General features: G+C 37.2%; 2 protein-coding genes across 2 annotated transcripts in view; both read right to left on the bottom strand.

The window, feature by feature from the left end:
- LOC135077479 (sodium-coupled monocarboxylate transporter 2-like) overlaps positions 1-19102 on the bottom strand; it is a 43048-nt gene that overhangs the window by 8690 nt on the left and 15256 nt on the right. The gene's annotated exons all lie outside the window — the stretch shown is intronic.
- Positions 3454-5154, bottom strand: LOC135077252 (uncharacterized). Its single transcript, XM_063971790.1, has 2 exons — positions 4075-5154; positions 3454-3992 (listed from the first exon to the last, which is right to left on the bottom strand). The coding sequence occupies exons 1-2, from the start codon at positions 5152-5154 to the stop codon at positions 3963-3965; spliced, it is 1110 nt and encodes a 369-aa protein (XP_063827860.1). The 3' UTR covers positions 3454-3962.

Below are 19102 nucleotides of genomic sequence, written 5' to 3'. Positions count from 1 at the left end.
CAAGAGAAACTTCAGCTTTCAGTTTCGTGAAAATACACCGTTTATTTCTAATAACTTTAGCGGAGCACACCTGCACGTCATGGCAGTTGGGACGAGAGAGAGCGAGCCTCGCACCTTTCATTCAATCCTATCATTCGGTTTATTTTAACGTTTCACTATTTGAACGTTTCAACGAAATTAAAAAATAAAAGTTAAAGTTTGTTTTCTTTTACATTCCTACAACTCGGCCATCCTGCAACTCAATCTGACCTCAGATTGACTACGAATTAGAAAGTGACTCTACATTTCAAAATAACTCTACATTTAGACATGACTCTACATTTCAACATGACTCTACATTTCAAATTGACTCTACAATCTACATGACTCTACATTTTACATTGACTCTACAATCTACACGACTCTATATTATACATTGCAAAAGGAAAAACTGCATATTTCAAGTTAAAATAAAATAATAATACTCAAACTACATCCGCTTAGATAACTTTAACAAACAAAATCTCTCTTTTCATTCATCGTGTTGCTAGCTCTCTACAAAAAGGTTAAAGTATGGTTACTTATTCTAGACTTAAGTAAATTTCAGTATTACACAGGTAATAATCTAGTTCTAACTCAAGTAATTATTATCAAGTAAGCTTAAACGTTTTATCAATTCATGTTACTATTGTTAGCTTCAAGTTTAGGTACATTTTTTATTCAATGATTTAACTAAATATACACAAAAGTATACAATATTAAACTTTTTGAAGTCTTTAAAGGATATGTTACATTCGACTTTTGAAGTCTTTAAAAGTTAAGTTTCATTCAACTTTTTGAAGTTTATAAAAGGTAAGTTACATTCAACTTTTTTAAAGTTTATAAGTTTAAGTTACATTTAACTTTTTTTTTTTTTAAAAGTTTATAAGGTAAGTTTATGAAATTGATATGACACAGAAAATTACATCTTAGGGTTGTGTAACCACAATAAAATTAAAGTTATGTTATAGAAGAAATATTAGTACAACAAATAGCATACAGGTTGACATCGTGGAAGTGGCACTCATTGTTAAGAATTTTGAAAAATGCAATTTACTACACCAGGAGGGGTGTCTAAAATAATTATTTCAAAGTGAATAAACTAAAAACAAAATAGTCAGACACAGGTAAAGCGAAGTCAAGGCCACCTCTTCATGCAGTCCACACCAGTTGTAGTTTTTATGGGCCCTTCCTTACCTCTGTCTATTTTTTCCACCTCGTAGCGGTCTTTTCCAAGTAGTTTTACCACTTTATAAGGTCCAAAAAATTTCTGTCTTAGCTTCAAAGCATTTCCAAACTGTGTTCTTTGTATTGCCACTATATCACCTTCGCTATATTTCTGCCCTTCTTTTCTCTTTTTATTGAATGTCTTTCTGTTTTCTTCTTGAATTTTCAGAATCTGTACCTTTGCCTCTTTTCGTAAACTGTCTCTTTTCTCTATAAACTCCTTCCGATGCTCTTCTTCTAGATATTCTAATATTTTCAGATCTTCTTTTAATCTCAACTGAGTTCCAGTAAGTAGTTCGAATGGTGAAGTGTTGATAGATCGCTGGTAAGTACTATTAATTACTCTCTGTAATTGGCTGACATATTTGTACCAGTGTGTGGGTTCTTCTATACACATTTTAGCTAAAGTTGAAATTATAATCTGGTTCATTCTTTCGACTTGACCGTTGCCACGTGGAATTCCTGTCGTGATGGTAATATGTGAGATCTCTTCTTCCTGACAATACTGTTGAAATTCACTTCCAGTGAAGGCTGTACCGCGGTCTGTCACAATACGTCTTGGGTTACCATAATCCTTCTGATGTAACTTCAATTTCTCCACTGTCTCTTTTGCTGTAACTGTCTTCACAGGATAGATCCACACAAATTTAGTATACGCATCAATTACAGTTAAAATGTAGTTGTACAGCTTCTTCGTCGCATCCAATGGTCCCAAATGATCACAATGTAGTGTATCAAAAGGTAGGTCTCCTTTGTCGATTACATTTAAAAATCCTTCCTTTCTTCCAGATTTTCTAGTAGCCAATAAGCATGGTACGCATGTCGTGATAATCTTTTCCATCTTTTCATCTAACTTATCAATGTGATAATCTCGTTCCAAGATATCTTTCATTTTCTTCTTTCCAAAATGACCTATTCCATGAGCTCTTTTTATCATTTCCATGTCCATGATTTCAGGTAATACTAATTTCTTTTCAATTCCTTTATAAACAATATCATTCTCCAAATAATAATCTTCGTAGTCTTTCTCTCTGAGTATTTGTTTTATTGCTTTCAAACGATCATCTTCTTCTTGTGCTTTCTTTATCTTTGCTTGCAATTCTAGAGTAACAAAACAAATATTCCTGCTGAGTGAGTCAACATGTTTCATCTTCTCTCCTGCTCTGTGCTCTATTTTATAGTCGAAATCCTGTAGATACAATATCCATCTTGCCACCTTCGCAGAAACATCCTTCTTGTTCAAAGTCTTCTGAAAAGCTTCGCAGTCTGTAACGATCTTGAATGGTATGCCCATGAGGTATCTTCTAAACTTTTTCACACTTTCCACCACCGCTAACGCTTCTAGTTCATAACTGCTACACTTTTGTTGAGCTTCTGTTGTTTTTCTACTCATGTAATGAACCGGATGCATTCCTCCATCATTGGGGTCTCTTTGTAGCAATATGGCCGCATAACCATATTTAGATGCGTCTGTATGCACTTCAGTTTCGAGATGCATGTCGAAGATTCTCAGCACAGGTTCACAGCATAACTTCGCTTTAAGGTTTTCAAATGCTTGCTTTTGTTCTTCACCAAAGTAGAAATTACCCGTCTTCAGTAAGTCACTCAAGGGTCTTGCGATTAATGCATAATCCTGAATGTATTTCCTAAAGTGTGATGTAAGTCCAATAAAACTGTGTACTTCTTTCAAATTATTCGGCACAGGAAACTTTGAAACAGCCTTCGTCTTCTCTGGAGATGGTTTTACGGTTCCATTTTCGATAACATGTCCGAGGTACTCGACGGATTTCTGCAGTATCTGCGTCTTTTTCCAATTAATCTCGAGTCCGTAGTCAGCTGCAACCTTCAGTACTTCTCTGAGTCGCTCGATTCCCTGTTTTTCATTCTCTGCTAAAACAATTACATCGTCGATGAATATAAGAATTATGCCTCGTCTTACCAGATCAGAAAAAATTATGTTGATGTACCTAGTGAAATATTTTGGACAAATTGAAAGCCCAAATGGTGCACGTAGAAATTCGTATTGTCCTTCTGGGTTGCTCGTCACAAAAGCTGTATATTTCACTGATTCTTCTTCTATTGGCAGGTGGAAAAATCCGTTCTTTAAATCCAACGTACTGAACACTCTCGCTTTACTCAGCTTGTCGATATGATCGTCAATCACTGGCAATGGATGTTCGTCTTTGACCATCTTTTGGTTTATCTTCCGGTAAAGCAGACTCTTATTTTCCCGTCTTTCTTCTTCACTATCACAAGAGGACTAGCATACTCCGAATAGCTTGGTCGAATAATACCTTTTGTTAGCCATTCATCAATCTGCTCTTTCACCAATGCTTCTTCGGCCAAAGCCAATCTTCGTGGTCGTTGTGAAACTGGGATGTCATCTTTCAACACTATCTTCAACTTGATTGGTGCTTCTTTCACTTTCAGTGGTTTGTAACTGTCGATAATCTCTTGGATAACTGGGATTTCACTCTGTTCTTCGCAGCTAGAAAACATACACATCTGATATGAACTGTCATAAAACTGTGGCCTAACCTCAACTTCACCTCTGTCCACAATGACTATTGTGTTTACTAAAAATGGTTGACCTAAAATAACCTGATATGGAATTACCTCTGTGGGAATCACGTGAAAAGAAACATGATACTTGTGACCATCGATAACTAAACTAGCTGTAAACTTACCAAATGAGTGCACCTTACACGATCCCAATCCTATGAGAGACATTTTCTCTCCTTCGAAATCTGAAACATGACATTTTATGTTATTAAACAGTTTATCACTGATTAAATTTAAATCACTGCCCGTATCCACTAAACACTTTACCTCGTGACCGCATAATTTCGCATTTTTAATTGATTTATTGTGGAAAACATCGCCATTGTTTATGTTCATGACACTACGCCGATCTTGACACTGAATGAGTGAAGTACCGCTTGAGTAATCTGACGTTGACGTTGACATTGACGTTTCTCGGGTCATCATTCGGTCAGCGTCGTTCGTTGACATTGACGTTTCTCGATTCGTCATTCGGTCATCGGAAATACGACTTGCTTCATTCGCTGCGTCAGCGCCACCTAGCGTCGTCCGATCGAAGCCGTGAACGAACATCGATTTTCGTTCGGTCTTTGTTCCGCTTGTCGATGGATGACTCACCTCCGCGCTCGACGACCGTTTGCACTCTGCTCCAATATGGCCGTATGAATTGCAACGAAAGCATTTGACGCCTCTCGTGCAATTACTCGACAAATGTCCACACTCGCCGCACTTGTAGCATCGTGGCTGCACTTTTGATGTTACAGGATATATCACTTTCGCAGGTTTCGGTCTTGAATCGCGTCTTGTAGCATCTTGCTTTTTTGTCTTTTGCTTGAACGCCTCGTAAAGTGTAATTTTCTCTTTAAGTACTGGATACGTCGTCACGCCATAAAATAGTAGTTTGTTCGACTCGAAATCGGATATTCCATCTATGATGTACTGGATAGCCACGTAGTCAGGGAACTTCGCCCTTCTGCCAAGCTCTTTCATGATTAGCATGTATTGATAGTACGTCTCATCTGCACGTTTTTTTCGCGCGCTCATCATCTCGTGCATCTGTTTGACGTTGATTGCTTCAGGGAATTCTTTCTGTAGCGCAGTCTTTAGTTCGTCGTAAGTCTTAAATACCTTTTCAGTTCTCAGCCAGAGTTGTGCCGTTCCGGCGAGCGACCTCCTTGCGATGATGAGTTTCTGTTGGCCTGTCCAACCGAAAATTTCTGCGTTGTCATCAATATCTTGCACCCATTTCGTTGATGAGTACGTTAATTCATCGCCGGTGAATTTAGGTATACCGTCCATTATGTAGTGACCGGTAATGATTTTTGCGTCGTCGTTTTTAGAATAATCTTCGTTTCTTTCTTCAGCCATCGTCGTCGTAATATTGTCTTCTTCAAAAGCGTCGTAAAATAAGCCGTCGTCGTCGTTGGTGCTCTGCCGCCTTACGTTGCCAATTTCTGCACGTTGCCGCTCGTGATTGCCGGTAATGGCGCCGTCCACGCCACGCTCCACGATTATTTCCGTCGTACAATCTCAAGAAATCCAGCCCTGATGAAAGTCGTTATCCCGGACGAGGAGTTGTAGGGCTGGGGTTCTCAAGAGAAACTTCAGCTTTCAGTTTCGTGAAAATACACCGTTTATTTCTAATAACTTTAGCGGAGCACACCTGCACGTCATGGCAGTTGGGACGAGAGAGAGCGAGCCTCGCACCTTTCATTCAATCCTATCATTCGGTTTATTTTAACGTTTCACTATTTGAACGTTTCAACGAAATTAAAAAATAAAAGTTAAAGTTTGTTTTCTTTTACATTCCTACATACATTTACGTTTCATAGTTTCAGGGGGGTGGGCGGGTTATATTATTATGGATGGCAGGTCGCTCTTCCCACATTAGAATATTACACTCTCGCACCTGCCCTGCGACCTCGGTAAATATAGTTTTTACTCAGTTTTACGACGAGGTTAGTTTGTATGCTGATTTTTTGCATTTCTGGTATTGCTGAGGTGTAAAAGTATAGGGATTATTACATTTGAAATAAACTAAAGCCGTCTTTTATTTCTGATAATGACGAAAACCTGTATAAATTTTGTAAAAAATACATTAAAGGAAAACTTAGTTCTATTCTATCTCATTCTGCTGTGCTTTAGGATTAATCATGACAGAAAATAAACTGTTTTTTACAACCTATCCCTAAGCAGGCAGGATATCTACCTAGACAGTCACTTTTAAGTTAATGCTATAGATTTTTAAAAACGTATCACAGAAAACAAAATTATTTTATTGTCTCAAGTAATCCTTTATTTTCTCAACAAAACTCTAAAACCCACCTAATTGTCGTCAGCCGATGCCCAAACACTCCGATAACGCGTAATAGCGCCATAAATTCTAACCACGAACACATTGGCATACACAAATCATCTAATACCTACACAATATCGCGAATATTTCCCGTCCAGAACACTGGGTGACACGGGACCTCCCAAACGGCGCAAGTACACTATGCGGGAAATTGGCCAAGACATCATAATGTGAACACCATCTCGTTTACTTTCTCGTACTCGCTTTCACACGGGTGGGGCCGTGCGTCGCCCATACTTCAGTGTGCGGAGCGCTTCAACTTGGACAATTTTCCAAAGTGTTCGTTTTGTTCGTTTCGTTCGTTTCGTTCGTTTCAGCCAAATGACGTCCACTGCTGGTCAAAGGCCTCCCCCAAGATTTTCCACAATGAACGGTCCTGCGCTGCCCGCATCCAGGCTCTTCCCTTACTTTCCAAAGTGTACTTGCGCCAAAACAAACGGAAGTTCCTTTTGGGGGGAGTCAGCTGAGGAATAGAGAGGGATGCCAACACAACTACCCAAGAAACAAACAAAGACGGAGATACAGAAAAATTAAATTATATTTCCCAATGGTGTCAGCCAGTTATTAAGTGGCCAGACGCCATTTTGAATTATTATATATTTTTTTATTTCTTTTCCCCAGGTTTTTCGCACAAGGAATTCCTTTTATTTGGAAGTAGTGGGATTATGGGTATGAATGAACTGTTATTGTTGTAGATCATTCATTATTCCGGGGTTAGTGTCGACATTCTGAAAGTTTAAGCCTATACTAAGTAAGATGTCGAAAATAAACAATAGGTAATATTATGAGCTAAGGTGGTTTTTGGTAGGAATACTATTCAACTAATTTAGACAGCATTAAATAATTCGTTTTTGAACAACGTTTACTTGGCATTATTAAAAGCATATTTCAAAACATAGCTTTCACTAGCTTAAAGGTAGCCTTTAAAACTAAGCGTCACAGACGCAGCGTCTTTAGCTTTGGTCTTGTGCCACCAACGCCGTGTCACTAACTCGCTTCCAAAGGCTACCTTTAAGACCAAAGCTAAAGACGCTGCGTCAGTGACGCTTAGTTCGAAAGGGTACCTTAAGGTAGCCTTTCGAAAGTAGCGGTTCGAAAGGCTACCTTTACTTACCTATTTGCGTGAATATAAAAATATATATAAAAAAAACTAATACCCAAAAGACATCAAACAAAACTAAACCTCATAGGTAGTCCTATAACGGTAAGGGCACAATCATGCAAAAGACTTTGCCCTCTGACCTCCCATATAATTTTGTCCGGAGGGTCACAAAAAATGCAAAGACTTTAAAAGCTTTTCCGGGGCCGTTGCAATTTTTACTCTGTCGTTGTTTGAGATGAATGTGTTTCGCCCCTATCTCATTTACATTGGTCGTGAGCTTACGTGGTTTTAAATGTTTTGTATTCCATCACTGTGTCCACTTGAAATTATACAAATTCTGTGATGTATCCAAAATCTTACAGACAATAACATAACAGATTAAATTTTCGTTGCATTATAGCTCCTATTACAACTTACATAAGACTACAGTGTTTAGCTTGATGTGCTGTTGTCTGTAAATAGTTAATTTTCTTGGCTATTCTCCTAAGAGGGAGCTGTGTTTCGTACCTTGTGTGTTCTATAACAAGCTCAGATCATAGATGATCTAAGATTACAAAGTACTTACGACTCAGCTACATAATGGTTACTTTGAATAATAATGTCCGTATATCCGTTCAATTAACTCAAGCTAATTGTAATTTTGATCAAATGACTTTTTAACTCTCAGATAAGGGGGTTGTTAAAAACTTGAAGCCTGTCTGTTGTCGTAGTTTCCATTGAAACACATTTCCCAGCTTTTCCTTAATGCCTCACGGCATTTTCCATTACATCCTTTACACATGCATAAAGATAATGGATTTTTCTTGACCACAGATAAAACGGGGCAATTTTCAGCACCCCAGTTCCCTGCCAAGGGCTACCAAGGATGGCATAATCAGACGTTAAGGGTTGAGCTTAAAATAATCTCGGGAGGAGTTACAGGGAGCCCCAGGCGTATGATAAACCGGCGATAACCGGTTATGGGAGCGAATGAATTGCTCGCTTCGAGCTACGTTTTTTGCGTGGCTCTGTACTTTTCGGGGGAGTATTGTGGTGGCATACGACTTTGCAGGCTGACCAAGTTGGAATTTCGATAAAGGATAGAGGGGTAGCAAAGAAAAGTACCTACATATGCATAATTATGTAGTGTAAGCATGATTATGACAGTTGGTACACCTACATGACGGTGTTGTCTTATAAAATACTGGAATATTTTCACAATCTGTGCTGCTGCTATTACCTGTTTTTGATGCTGTTTAATTTTTGCTTTGTTGGTAATGTTAGTTGATAAATTAAGTAGGTATTTTGCTGATTGGCTTGCTTTGCTTATTATTTAATTAACATCAGCAATCAATTTTGCGATAAACTAGTGCTCGCGATTAATTTTGACCAAAATGCATACAATGAAGTTTGACACAAAAAGAAGCCTAATTATTAACTCATACGTTTTCGCATACGCTTTCTATCGCTCGTTTCCACACTACCCTCCCTTTGTTCATTTAACAGGGACACGTTATCGCCGGGATTTCTTCTCTTTGGTTTAACGCTATGCTATTTCCTTTTGCGACGGTCATTAACATAAATTTTACGCCTTCTTAGATAACTTTGGACTCTCGCCCGTCCCTTTATTAGCTCTCTCTCTCTACCAAATTTACGCGGTATTATTATGGATGGTACTAGAGACTACTATAGTATTTCATAGAAAATAGTCGTCATATGTTGTCACAATAGTTTTATGGGAATGGCCATTGTATGATGTTATGGAGGGGTAAAATACGCAATGATTATTAGGCAGATAAATTAGTACGTGGGACACTATTTAAGTTGTGAGCCTAACTATGAAAACAAAGTAGTTTATTATTAAAATGGTATTGATTGCGTTTATTGGTATTGTCTTTCATGATTTATGTACTTTTTAATGTGTCCGAAACACTTTTCATAGCATTTTTTCCACTCAGCTTGAGGCACCTCCAAAGCATGGTTTTTGACCGCACCGACAGTTGTTTCTGGCTACATAAATCGCTGTTCACGCATTTAATTTTAATATATGGGTACCAAAAGAAGTGCCTAGATTCCAATCAAGAATTTTGTAGCGTTGGACCTGTTTATTTCATATTTTGAGTGTTCAAATAGTCAGTTGTTTGACGAGACGTGTAAAAGCTCACATTTTTGTCACGAATGGCGATTCGACTATGCTGGTCAGTTTCCTTTATTAAACTGAAGACTTTTGGAAAAAAAAGTGGCTGTTTACTATTAAGAATTAACCATTCTAAATTTCTCTAGTAACGTTTCTGTCATATAATCGGATATTTCGGAAAAATAGGCGACCGTAAGTTTCAAAGTGTTCCGAGCGCATGGGACTTTTGTTGGAAATGGTTCATCTTAAAACACCTCCATAGTCGATAGCTGTTTATTTTCAGGATCATTATGCATAGATCCTCAATTCGTCAACTGTCACAATTTTAAAAACGGCTCTTAAAGCTTTTTAAACGTATTTATCAAACATTCTCAAGGACTAAACGACTCAAGCGTCCTATTGAGCGTTTGAAAATTTTTGGGACATCCAGCGAGAAAAAAACGTATTAACCATAATATGGTCATACAATATTTTATTACTGCTAGTGGAATTAATGCCTAGGATTATCTCAATCCTACAATATATCACATGACGAGGTTTCTCTTCCATTTTTCTGACAACATCAATGTTTTCCGCCACTATTAGTCATTTTGGACGACTTTCGCAAAGTTCACTGGTGAGCCAATGACATACAATATTATACTTCTTAAACTAGCGTTTTACAATGGTAAAGGACAGATCTTTATCACCAAAAGAGAAATTCAGCTGACCGCTTCAGTTTTGTATTGATTAACCACGTCGAAAGTCATAATAAATCTTCGCGCGAAAATTTCCGCAAGTCAATTCCATGTTTTTGTAGTAAAGATAATTTTCAATTCAATGTTAATAATACAAAACGTGCTCAAATGATAAAAAGTTTTGAATAAGGTTGTAGTCAAAAATGTCAAACTTTTCATTAAAAATCAGATGTCGTCTAACAACACGTTATGTTGTCGAGGCTCACAACTTAAATAGTGCCCTAGGTAATGTTTTGTTTTTTGTGCAGAAACAAAAGTTGGTCTTTTGTGACCCTCATTTCCATATGTAGAGAAGTAAGTATCGTCTTATTTGTGTGATATTTATAAAGCCAATTTCAGCATAGAGCATAAGATTTCCTAAAGTGAAATGAATAAAACTCTTACACTAAAGTAGAATCACATTTCAGATACCTACCTAAATAAAATTTAGAACAGACTGGTCAAGTGGTCACAGTTTGAACTCTAAAAAATATTGACAGTCGACTAGCACATCGGGCTATAACAGTTTTATTGTAAAATGGATGATGACAACCCTGGTGTCAGATGCACCGCAAAGGGCGTTTGACATGGCTTAACCGGGTGGATTGCAGCCTGCAATTTCACGCAAAATGGGAAAATATTCTAATTATTTTTAATTGGTATCGAACCCAGTACCAGCCTTACTGTCCAACCACTAGAACAGTGAGGCGTTAGTAAACGCGAAAGCAAAAAAAAAGTATCCATAAACTCATTTTCTTTGCTAAATTAGAAGGCTAATAGAACATTACTCCCACCTAGCCAGAGTGGGTGCGAATAGAAAAATGGGGGCACACGACACAGGAATATATTACGAAATCGCATTCTAGTTTGTATGTGAGGTGCGCGCGCGATGGATGTGTTGGTTTAGCGACGCTTTGCTAGGGATGGGAACAATGTTCGTCATGCGATATTTAACGTTGTATCGATATTCCTTAAAAGTACTTAAGGCTTAACTAAAATAGTAAGACACGGGTCTTAACGCAACGTTTATTAATGAGTTACATTATGTACTCACAGCTTGACGTTTCGGCTGCGATGCTGCAGCCGTGAAATGGAACGCGAAAGTTAATCTACCTAAGGCTTACTGAAGTTCGTGCTAGAGTGGATGCAAGTAGAAAAAACATACATACAGCCGAACATTAACCTCCTCCTTTTTTGAAGTCGGTTAAAAATGGGGCCACACGAAACTGGAATATACAGGGTGGAAGAGATAAGTGATTATTTCTAAACTATACAAGATATAGAGAAACTGGTTACTTATCCTGAAAGTGCTTTACGAGCTCTATCAAACCGTGTCATTAATAAGCTATAGACTAAACTGGATTTATCTGAAAATTCAATATTTCTAGCTTCCATAATATTATATTCAGTACAGCCACACAATAATGGAACCCCTCCGAGCTCCGCTTGGAGCCACTCGGTCAAAAGGCATCTCCGCATTATGACTGCTCTATTCATAACATCCTCGATTAGTCTGACGTTTTAATTGAACACTGGCGAGGATCATAAACAATTAGTAACAGTAATACGTTGAAACTATTCGATAATGTTGTGTCTCATCCCTATGGCCTCCGCTGCCGAACTCTGATAAATAGGCCTCCCTAATATTTTGTTCTGAAAATCGCTAAATAAATTGAATTGGGCCCAGTTTGGGTTGCTTCTCGTCTCAGTGTTAAATTTCTATGCGTTTATGAATAATGGGTGTGAAAACGTACTTTATTGAGTGTTGGAAGGAGTGAATGGATAAAGGTGTTATCTGACAAAACTGAAAAATTGATTTTTTGCATGAACATAGGTTTAAGTGACGAAAAATTGACTGATGAAGATGATGATAAATGAGCTCAAAACATGCAAATTTTGATTCGTGTCATAAATACAGACCCTTGCAAAGGTGTTAACTGACATGCAATGTTTTTTCAAACACTCATTTTGACCTTTTTGTTTATTAACATTTTTGTCCACTCTAGCCTTTAAGGAGATAGTTATCGAAGAACAAAAAAAGAGTTATTAATAATAACCGTACAAAGTTATTAAGAAATTGTATTTCTTGTCTCTTTACTTAGAATACTTTAATCAAGTAGGATTTTTATAAAAATTGTCGCAATAGTTCAGAGCTCTGCTACTAGACCAGATTCGAACTTCGCAGGTGCATATCTGATTATACGGTCTTTTTGAAACGTAACATTTTTCCAATAATTAAGTTACCTTATTTGTACACAACAGTCTAAGAACAAAGCTATAACTGTACAGAAACATAGAAAATAGTTACGTAGAACAGACAGGGCGTTACCGCGATGCCTTTTAGTGTCAAAAGTGAGAAGAATATGGGTAAACAAATCCTCCAATTTCCATCACATTTATTCGAGGCTTGTGACGTCACCCACCCCCACCACTGATAGAGCGGGGCATGTAATTTCTTTTGTAGATAGTGTGAATCGACACACCCAAGGGAGGCGATTCTTGAAGCTGTCGTATGTGAATTACTATCGGGTCTTTTCAAAATCAGAACATTTGCGGTCGATTCTGAAGCTCGATCAAAATTATGCATAATTATTTTATGTATATCTCTTATTCTGGATTTCCTAGAGTCGTGTAATTTTTGGGTCAAATACAATTTTGTACTTTTTAATTTTACTTTATTAACCTCTTACTAATCGCTCGAGAACAGTTGAGTTGTGATTATAACTCCAAAAACACTTACCCCCTTATTAATACAAATAGTAACACCCTATTGAACTCTGGTTTAAATTGTCATTTAGAATGGAGATGCCATTTCAATCCAGTGTTCAATGAACACTGTTCATCATGGTGTGTAACTTTTTATTAATACCCCCTTATTAATAAAAAGTTCTTAAGCTTATTCATGACCTTTAACAATTATCATCCAACAACACCGTTGACAGGTAGGCATTGTCTGATTACCGCACCGCTCGCCTCTATCAAGAATGATTCTTCCAAATCTTGAACCTACATAAACACACGTCATCCCGACACATCCCACATTTCACTTTGTTTGCGTGTTGTCGCATTCATTTTCGATTCTCGACCCAATATCCTGGCGTGGCTATTTATTTAACATATCATATCAGCATTAGCCTGATATATAGGCTTTGATCCTTCGGTCCGGTCTGTGATTTATGCCTACATTATCGCATTGCGAAGAAATGAGAGGTAATGTCAACTTATGGGCGGCGGGGGATTCTAGCCCTTACCTCTCTAATGTTGGGTGATAAATCGAAATTATGCCGTGCGGATTTTGTGTTTATTTTTCGTGGATATGCAGAATAGACGAGAATTTATCGGTTGATGTTCGAATTGACGCTTAGCTTTTTATTAAGCATCAATATTAATCAAACTTATAGTGGTCTAGAGACGTTACAATTGGTATCGTTGTAGCAAATTCTAATTAAAATAATAATAATGTTTAAAAGTTAACCCAGATTAAATTGTATTAATAAAGCCTTCTACTCCAAATATGAAGGAAGAATGATTAATGTAGAGTCATCAGCATGTAAGACTATCAAAATCTACATGCGTATTTCAAAATCATATCTGCTGTAACTTCGTATGATAGTACGGTATTTAACTTAAAGTAGGGTAAACTGCCAGTCATTGGACACTTAAGAAAATTATTGGACAGTTATTTACTGAATTAAAAATAGCTTTACTGAATTAATTATATTTCAACAACTGAGAGATTTCGACTGATGGAGATAAAAGGGCGTTTTTTTAAGTAACATTAATTTTATTTGAAGGAATATTCATTTTAAGAAAATTCAAGGGTTGTTTTGTCCAATGACTGGCAGCGTCCAATGACTGTCGGTTTACCCTACTACATTCCGTTTATTAAACGAAAGCAAAATGGACATAATTATGTACCTAGTTATGCATCCGTCAGCTCCCTCTGCTCTAGACTAAACAAGATAAGTCATCACTTTCCACTCTACAGTGTAAGCATTCGTAGAATTGTTATTCACATAAGAGATGTGTCAGCAGAACTAAATTGTAAACACCGTACTGGACGACTGCGATCGGCCACAATATTAAATCATTATTAAATCGCCTCCAACTCGGCGAGGACGTGATCACTTAGTTTAATTAAATATAATCCTTTTTAAAAAGCTTCCACCCCGCTCCCGAAATCTGACTGGCGCAGCCGTTCGGATTTATTGCTGCAAGTTTTCCTAAAGTTTACGCGATTGGTGTCAAAATCCGCCGTTTAAATTCGTGATACTACGGGAAACTAATAAATCCGCCGAACCAAATAAATTTGTCATCGAAGTACGGGTGGAACGAGTATGCAGAGAACGGTCGGTTGGTGAGTAGAACTTTTCGCCAATCCTTCCACTCCTTATCCTCTGTGTAATTTTCATGCTTTTTAAATCGTAGGGAAATATTGCTACTCCGGGATAGAACTTCTCCCAGGGTATCGCATTTTGTGTTTTCGTCATAAAACTTTATCGTTAACACTTTTCGTTTAGATTTAAGTGAATTAAATATTGAAACAAAGTAAAGAAAATAAATTGAAATAAAGTAAATAAAGTGAAATAAAGTGAAATAAAGTAAATAAATTGAATATTGAATTAAATTAAATAAGTTTATTGTGTAAAGTAAAAATTATTAAAGTTTTTAAGTTAATTGTCTCTCGAAATTGAACAATTAAATTAAGAACCACTCTTATTTTTACTGTGTATTTTTACTGTGTATTTTATTGTGTATTTTATTGTGTGTTTTACACGGTAATCACTACGTGTATTTTAATTGTGAATATTGTGTAAAGTACTGTTACAAATTCTGACTGGCGCATATCAATTAGATAAATTTAAATTCAGTAAAAATGGCTTCACCACAAATAGAATCCGTACAAATCACGCCAATACCCAACGAGATGCTCAGATTAATTCCATTTTTTAATGGTGACAAAAAACATCTAAATTTGTTCCTTAAAAAATGTGAGTATGTTATATCGAGATATAGAGGTGGGGTTGAGCAAGATTTATACGTGTACCACGCTATAACTAGCCGCCTTACAGAAAATGCAGCAGCACTGTTATCAGAACAAGAAAATTTAACAAACTGGTCGGAACTTAAAGAAATTCTGACACAACATTTTGGAGACCCGCGTAGTGAGGCATGTATTAATATCGAATTAGAATCACTAAAAATCAGATCGAATGAATCGTACACAGACTTCTGCAACCGCGTGCAATCAACCAGGTCAATGCTTATATCCAAAGTAAACACCATAGCAGACGAGTCAATCCGTCACGCCAAAATCACCATATACAACAACACCGCGTTAAACGTGTTTCTCTATAATTTACCAGAAAACCTTGTGCGCATTGTGAGACTAAAGGCACCGTCCACTTTGGAAGCCGCCCTCTCGATTGTGCTCGAGGAAGTAAACTTTATGGACCAATATAACATGCGAAGCAAAATGCATTCGCAACCCAAACCTAACAATTCGTTTACGCCAACTCAACAGAAATTTTCAGGCAATCAGCCTCATTTTGTCAGCTCTAATGCTTTCAAACCGATAATTCCTCCACAATTTAAATTTGGCCTTCCGCCTAATCAAGGCTACAAACCCTTCCAGCAATATGGAAATAAACCTTTACAACAATTCGGCTATTTCAAGCCTCCGCATCAACCAGGTTTCAGGCCGCCGCAGCAGTTCGGCTACAGGCCTCCACAGCAGTTCGGATACAGACCGCCCCAGCAATTTGGCTATAGACATCCTCCTCAGCAATTCGGTTACAAACCGCCTCAATTCGGCTATAAGCCACAGTTCGGTGCTCAGCAAGCCCAACAAGTCCAGCCGCCACGTATGCAGCTGACCGACGTGTCTATGCGTACGGCTACAAAACCAAACAACGTAAATGAAACAAACTTAAATGATCTGAACTACGACGAAGCAGAACAGTCGTATTACGATCAATATTATTGTGAATACCCTATAGACGAATATAATAACATGTACAGCGAACAGTATTACCCTGATTTCGAGGAAACTCCCGAGGAAACCCAGGAAACTGAATTCCAACAGGATTTTCACGAAACAGCCTCCATCAAAGAACCGAACAGATAAACATTAATTGCGATCCGGAATTAACATTACCATATATTTACCTACCGGAACTGGATGCTCGCATGATGATCGACACTGGCAGCATGCGTTCGTTCTTCAGTCCGCGTATTGGCTATCAGTATTTCAGTAAATTCATAAAAAATGAACCATTCCAAGTTGTGAGTACACACGCGTCAAGTACGCACAACAAAACCATAGAAATCCCTCTTTTGCCAACTTTTAAATGCAGAAAATACCACAAATTTTATTTATATGACGTACACAAATGGTACGATGGTGTAATTGGACAAGATTTATTAGAACAATTGGAAGCATTAATCGACATTAAAAATAGAGTCCTCAGAACTAAAACTGCATGCATTCCAATCATTTTAAATTACAAAAAATTCACAGACAACGATAGAATGCCTAGTGCAACCGCTAATTACCGTAATGAATCAATCAATAAACAAAACGCAAACGCAGACGCGTTATCCCGCATAAAAGTAAATGCTCTCGATTCAGATAATCAGTCCATGAAAGTAAATGTTAGCAAAAAGGAAAAACGTATTCAAAAACATGTTGATAAAGTTGTAAAGAAAATAGAAAAATTATCATCAGGAAGTACAATAGTAATTTCCGACTCTACATCCTCAGAAGGAAGTAGACAATTAGGTTCAGAATATCCGATTCCGTCTTCAAATAATTCAGACTGTGTCGATGAACAATCAAATAACTCACAAACTATTCATTCCGCAAAGGATACCGAATCACAAGGCATCCCAATCTTAAACGAAGCAATCGATAACAAACCTAATCAAATATTAGTCTTTGAACGATTCGATAATGAACTTTCAGTCAAAAACCTTTCACGCGATAAACAAAAGGTTCTTGAAGTACATTTACCTGATAATAATGCAGAATTAGTAAAACAGTTTTTAAAAGAATATATCAAACCTAAAACAAAGTATTTCATTTATTTTGAATCAGATCAACTTAGACGAATTTTCACAGACGTAATTATTAAACTTTTTAAGAAAGATGTAGTTCAGTTTTACGAGTGTACAGAACGGGTAAATTACATAGAAGACGAGGGTGAACAAAAAGCAATAGTTATCCAATACCATGAAGGAAAAACATGCCACCGTGGTATTAAGGAAACATTGATTAGAATTCGTAGAAATCATTTTTGGCCTAACATGCAACAAACAGTTTCCGCAATCATTAACGCTTGCGAAGCCTGCCGTAAAATGAAATACGATAGGAAACCCATAAAACCATTTTTACAATTAACTAAAACTCAAGATTCCCCATTTCAGGAAATTTTCATTGATCTCTTCAGTATTGAAGGAATCACATATTTAACCCTAATTGACGCCTTCAGCAAATTAGGACAAGCAATAGAGATACCTAGCAAATCAACATCAGACGTTACTAGAGCACTTATGAAATATTTCTCATTCTACGGTATTCCAAAACGTATAAGCTCAGATCCAGGAACCGAATTTAATAACGAACTCATGAAAGAATTTCTAAATTTACATAAAGTTGAACTTCACATCGGAACCCCAAATAACCCTAATTCTATGGGACTTATCGAACGCTTTCACTCGACAATTATAGAGATCTATAGATTGGCTAAATACGAAAGACGATGTACAGATGCCGCATCAGTTATGACATATTCAGTAATGGCATATAACCACACCATCCACTCTGTAACTGAGTTAACACCATTTGAGGTAGTTTTTGGTCATACAGATTCAGATAGTCCATTTAGAATCAATTTCGAAAAGCAATATTATCAGCAATTAGTTCAAGATCATGCGAAACGTACAAAGCACTTATATAAATACATAGCTCAGAAAACGACAGCCAAAAAGGAAACCATTAGGGAAAAGAAAGGTGGTGAAACAGATATAGAGTTTTCCGAAGGAAACATAATATTTGCAAAAGACGTAAATAAGCGTAAAAGCAAAGACAAACCACGTTATGTAAAAGCAAAGGTTGTAGGCAAAGCCAAGCGAAACATCTTACCAATTAAAGTAGGTGATAGGACTACCAAAGTGCCTATTAAAAACATAAAACGCCCTCCGCAGGTGGTGCCTTCTGCTAATGATAGGGACGCAGGCGCTGGCCCTTCAACTTCAACCGATTAAAGATAATATCTAAGAAAATTACCCTGGTCTCAAAAATGTTCGACAGTTTCATAAATATTTCAGAGCAAATAAATAACAACTCTATTATTATTGATGAACGCTTGAAACGAGTTGAAAGCCTATTGCAAAACATAACGTCCACACAAAACGATTGGACTTTTTCTACATACATACTAGGAGTGTATAACATATTCATAAGTAGTTTCCGTACAATATTTATAAGATTAAGTGAAATAGAAACAGCATTAGCATTAAGTAGAGTATCCATTTTACACCAAGCAATTGTAAACTCTACAGAATTATTGTATCATTTAAAGTTAATTTCAAACTCTGCCAATTTAGTTTACCAGCCTACGGAAAGTAATTTGTTAAATTTAGAAGAAACTATTTGTGTAAAATCTTATATGAAACAGGATCAGATAACATTTATTTTAGAAATACCATTGATAGATAATTATACTTACAATTATTATAAGATATACTCACTTCCTATATTCCAAGAATCCCAAAACGTTACGCTTTCCATTTTCCCCAAATTTCCTTACCTTTTGGCGAAGGGTTTGAAATACTTACCGATCGTAACACCGTGTCGCCCGCTTGCCGCCGGCGATCGCTTCCTGTGCTCTACGGACAACCAGGCTCTACATAACGAGCCTACCTGCGTGGAACAGCTGATGAGGTTCAGTAAGGACCTTACCTCCTGCAAGCAGCACCAGATCCAGCTGGAAGAAGTAAAACTCCAGCAGCTCAACGCGAACAAC

This window comes from Ostrinia nubilalis, chromosome 13, assembly GCF_963855985.1.
Source record: "Ostrinia nubilalis chromosome 13, ilOstNubi1.1, whole genome shotgun sequence".
Lineage (NCBI taxonomy): Eukaryota > Metazoa > Arthropoda > Insecta > Lepidoptera > Crambidae > Ostrinia > Ostrinia nubilalis.
The sequence above is the reverse complement of the archived record's forward strand: the minus strand, read 5'-3'. Positions and strand labels throughout refer to the sequence as shown.

What these genes read in the sequence shown, in the direction of transcription:
- LOC135077252 (XM_063971790.1), bottom strand. Translation starts at nt 5,154, where the DNA reads ATGGCTGAAGAAAGAAACGAAGATTATTCTAAAAACGACGACGCAAAA. An exon ending in CGAAATTATGCGGTCACGAG is followed by an intron (nt 3,993 to 4,074) that starts GTAAAGTGTTTA and finishes GTCATGTTTCAG; the next exon opens with ATTTCGAAGGAGAGAAAATG.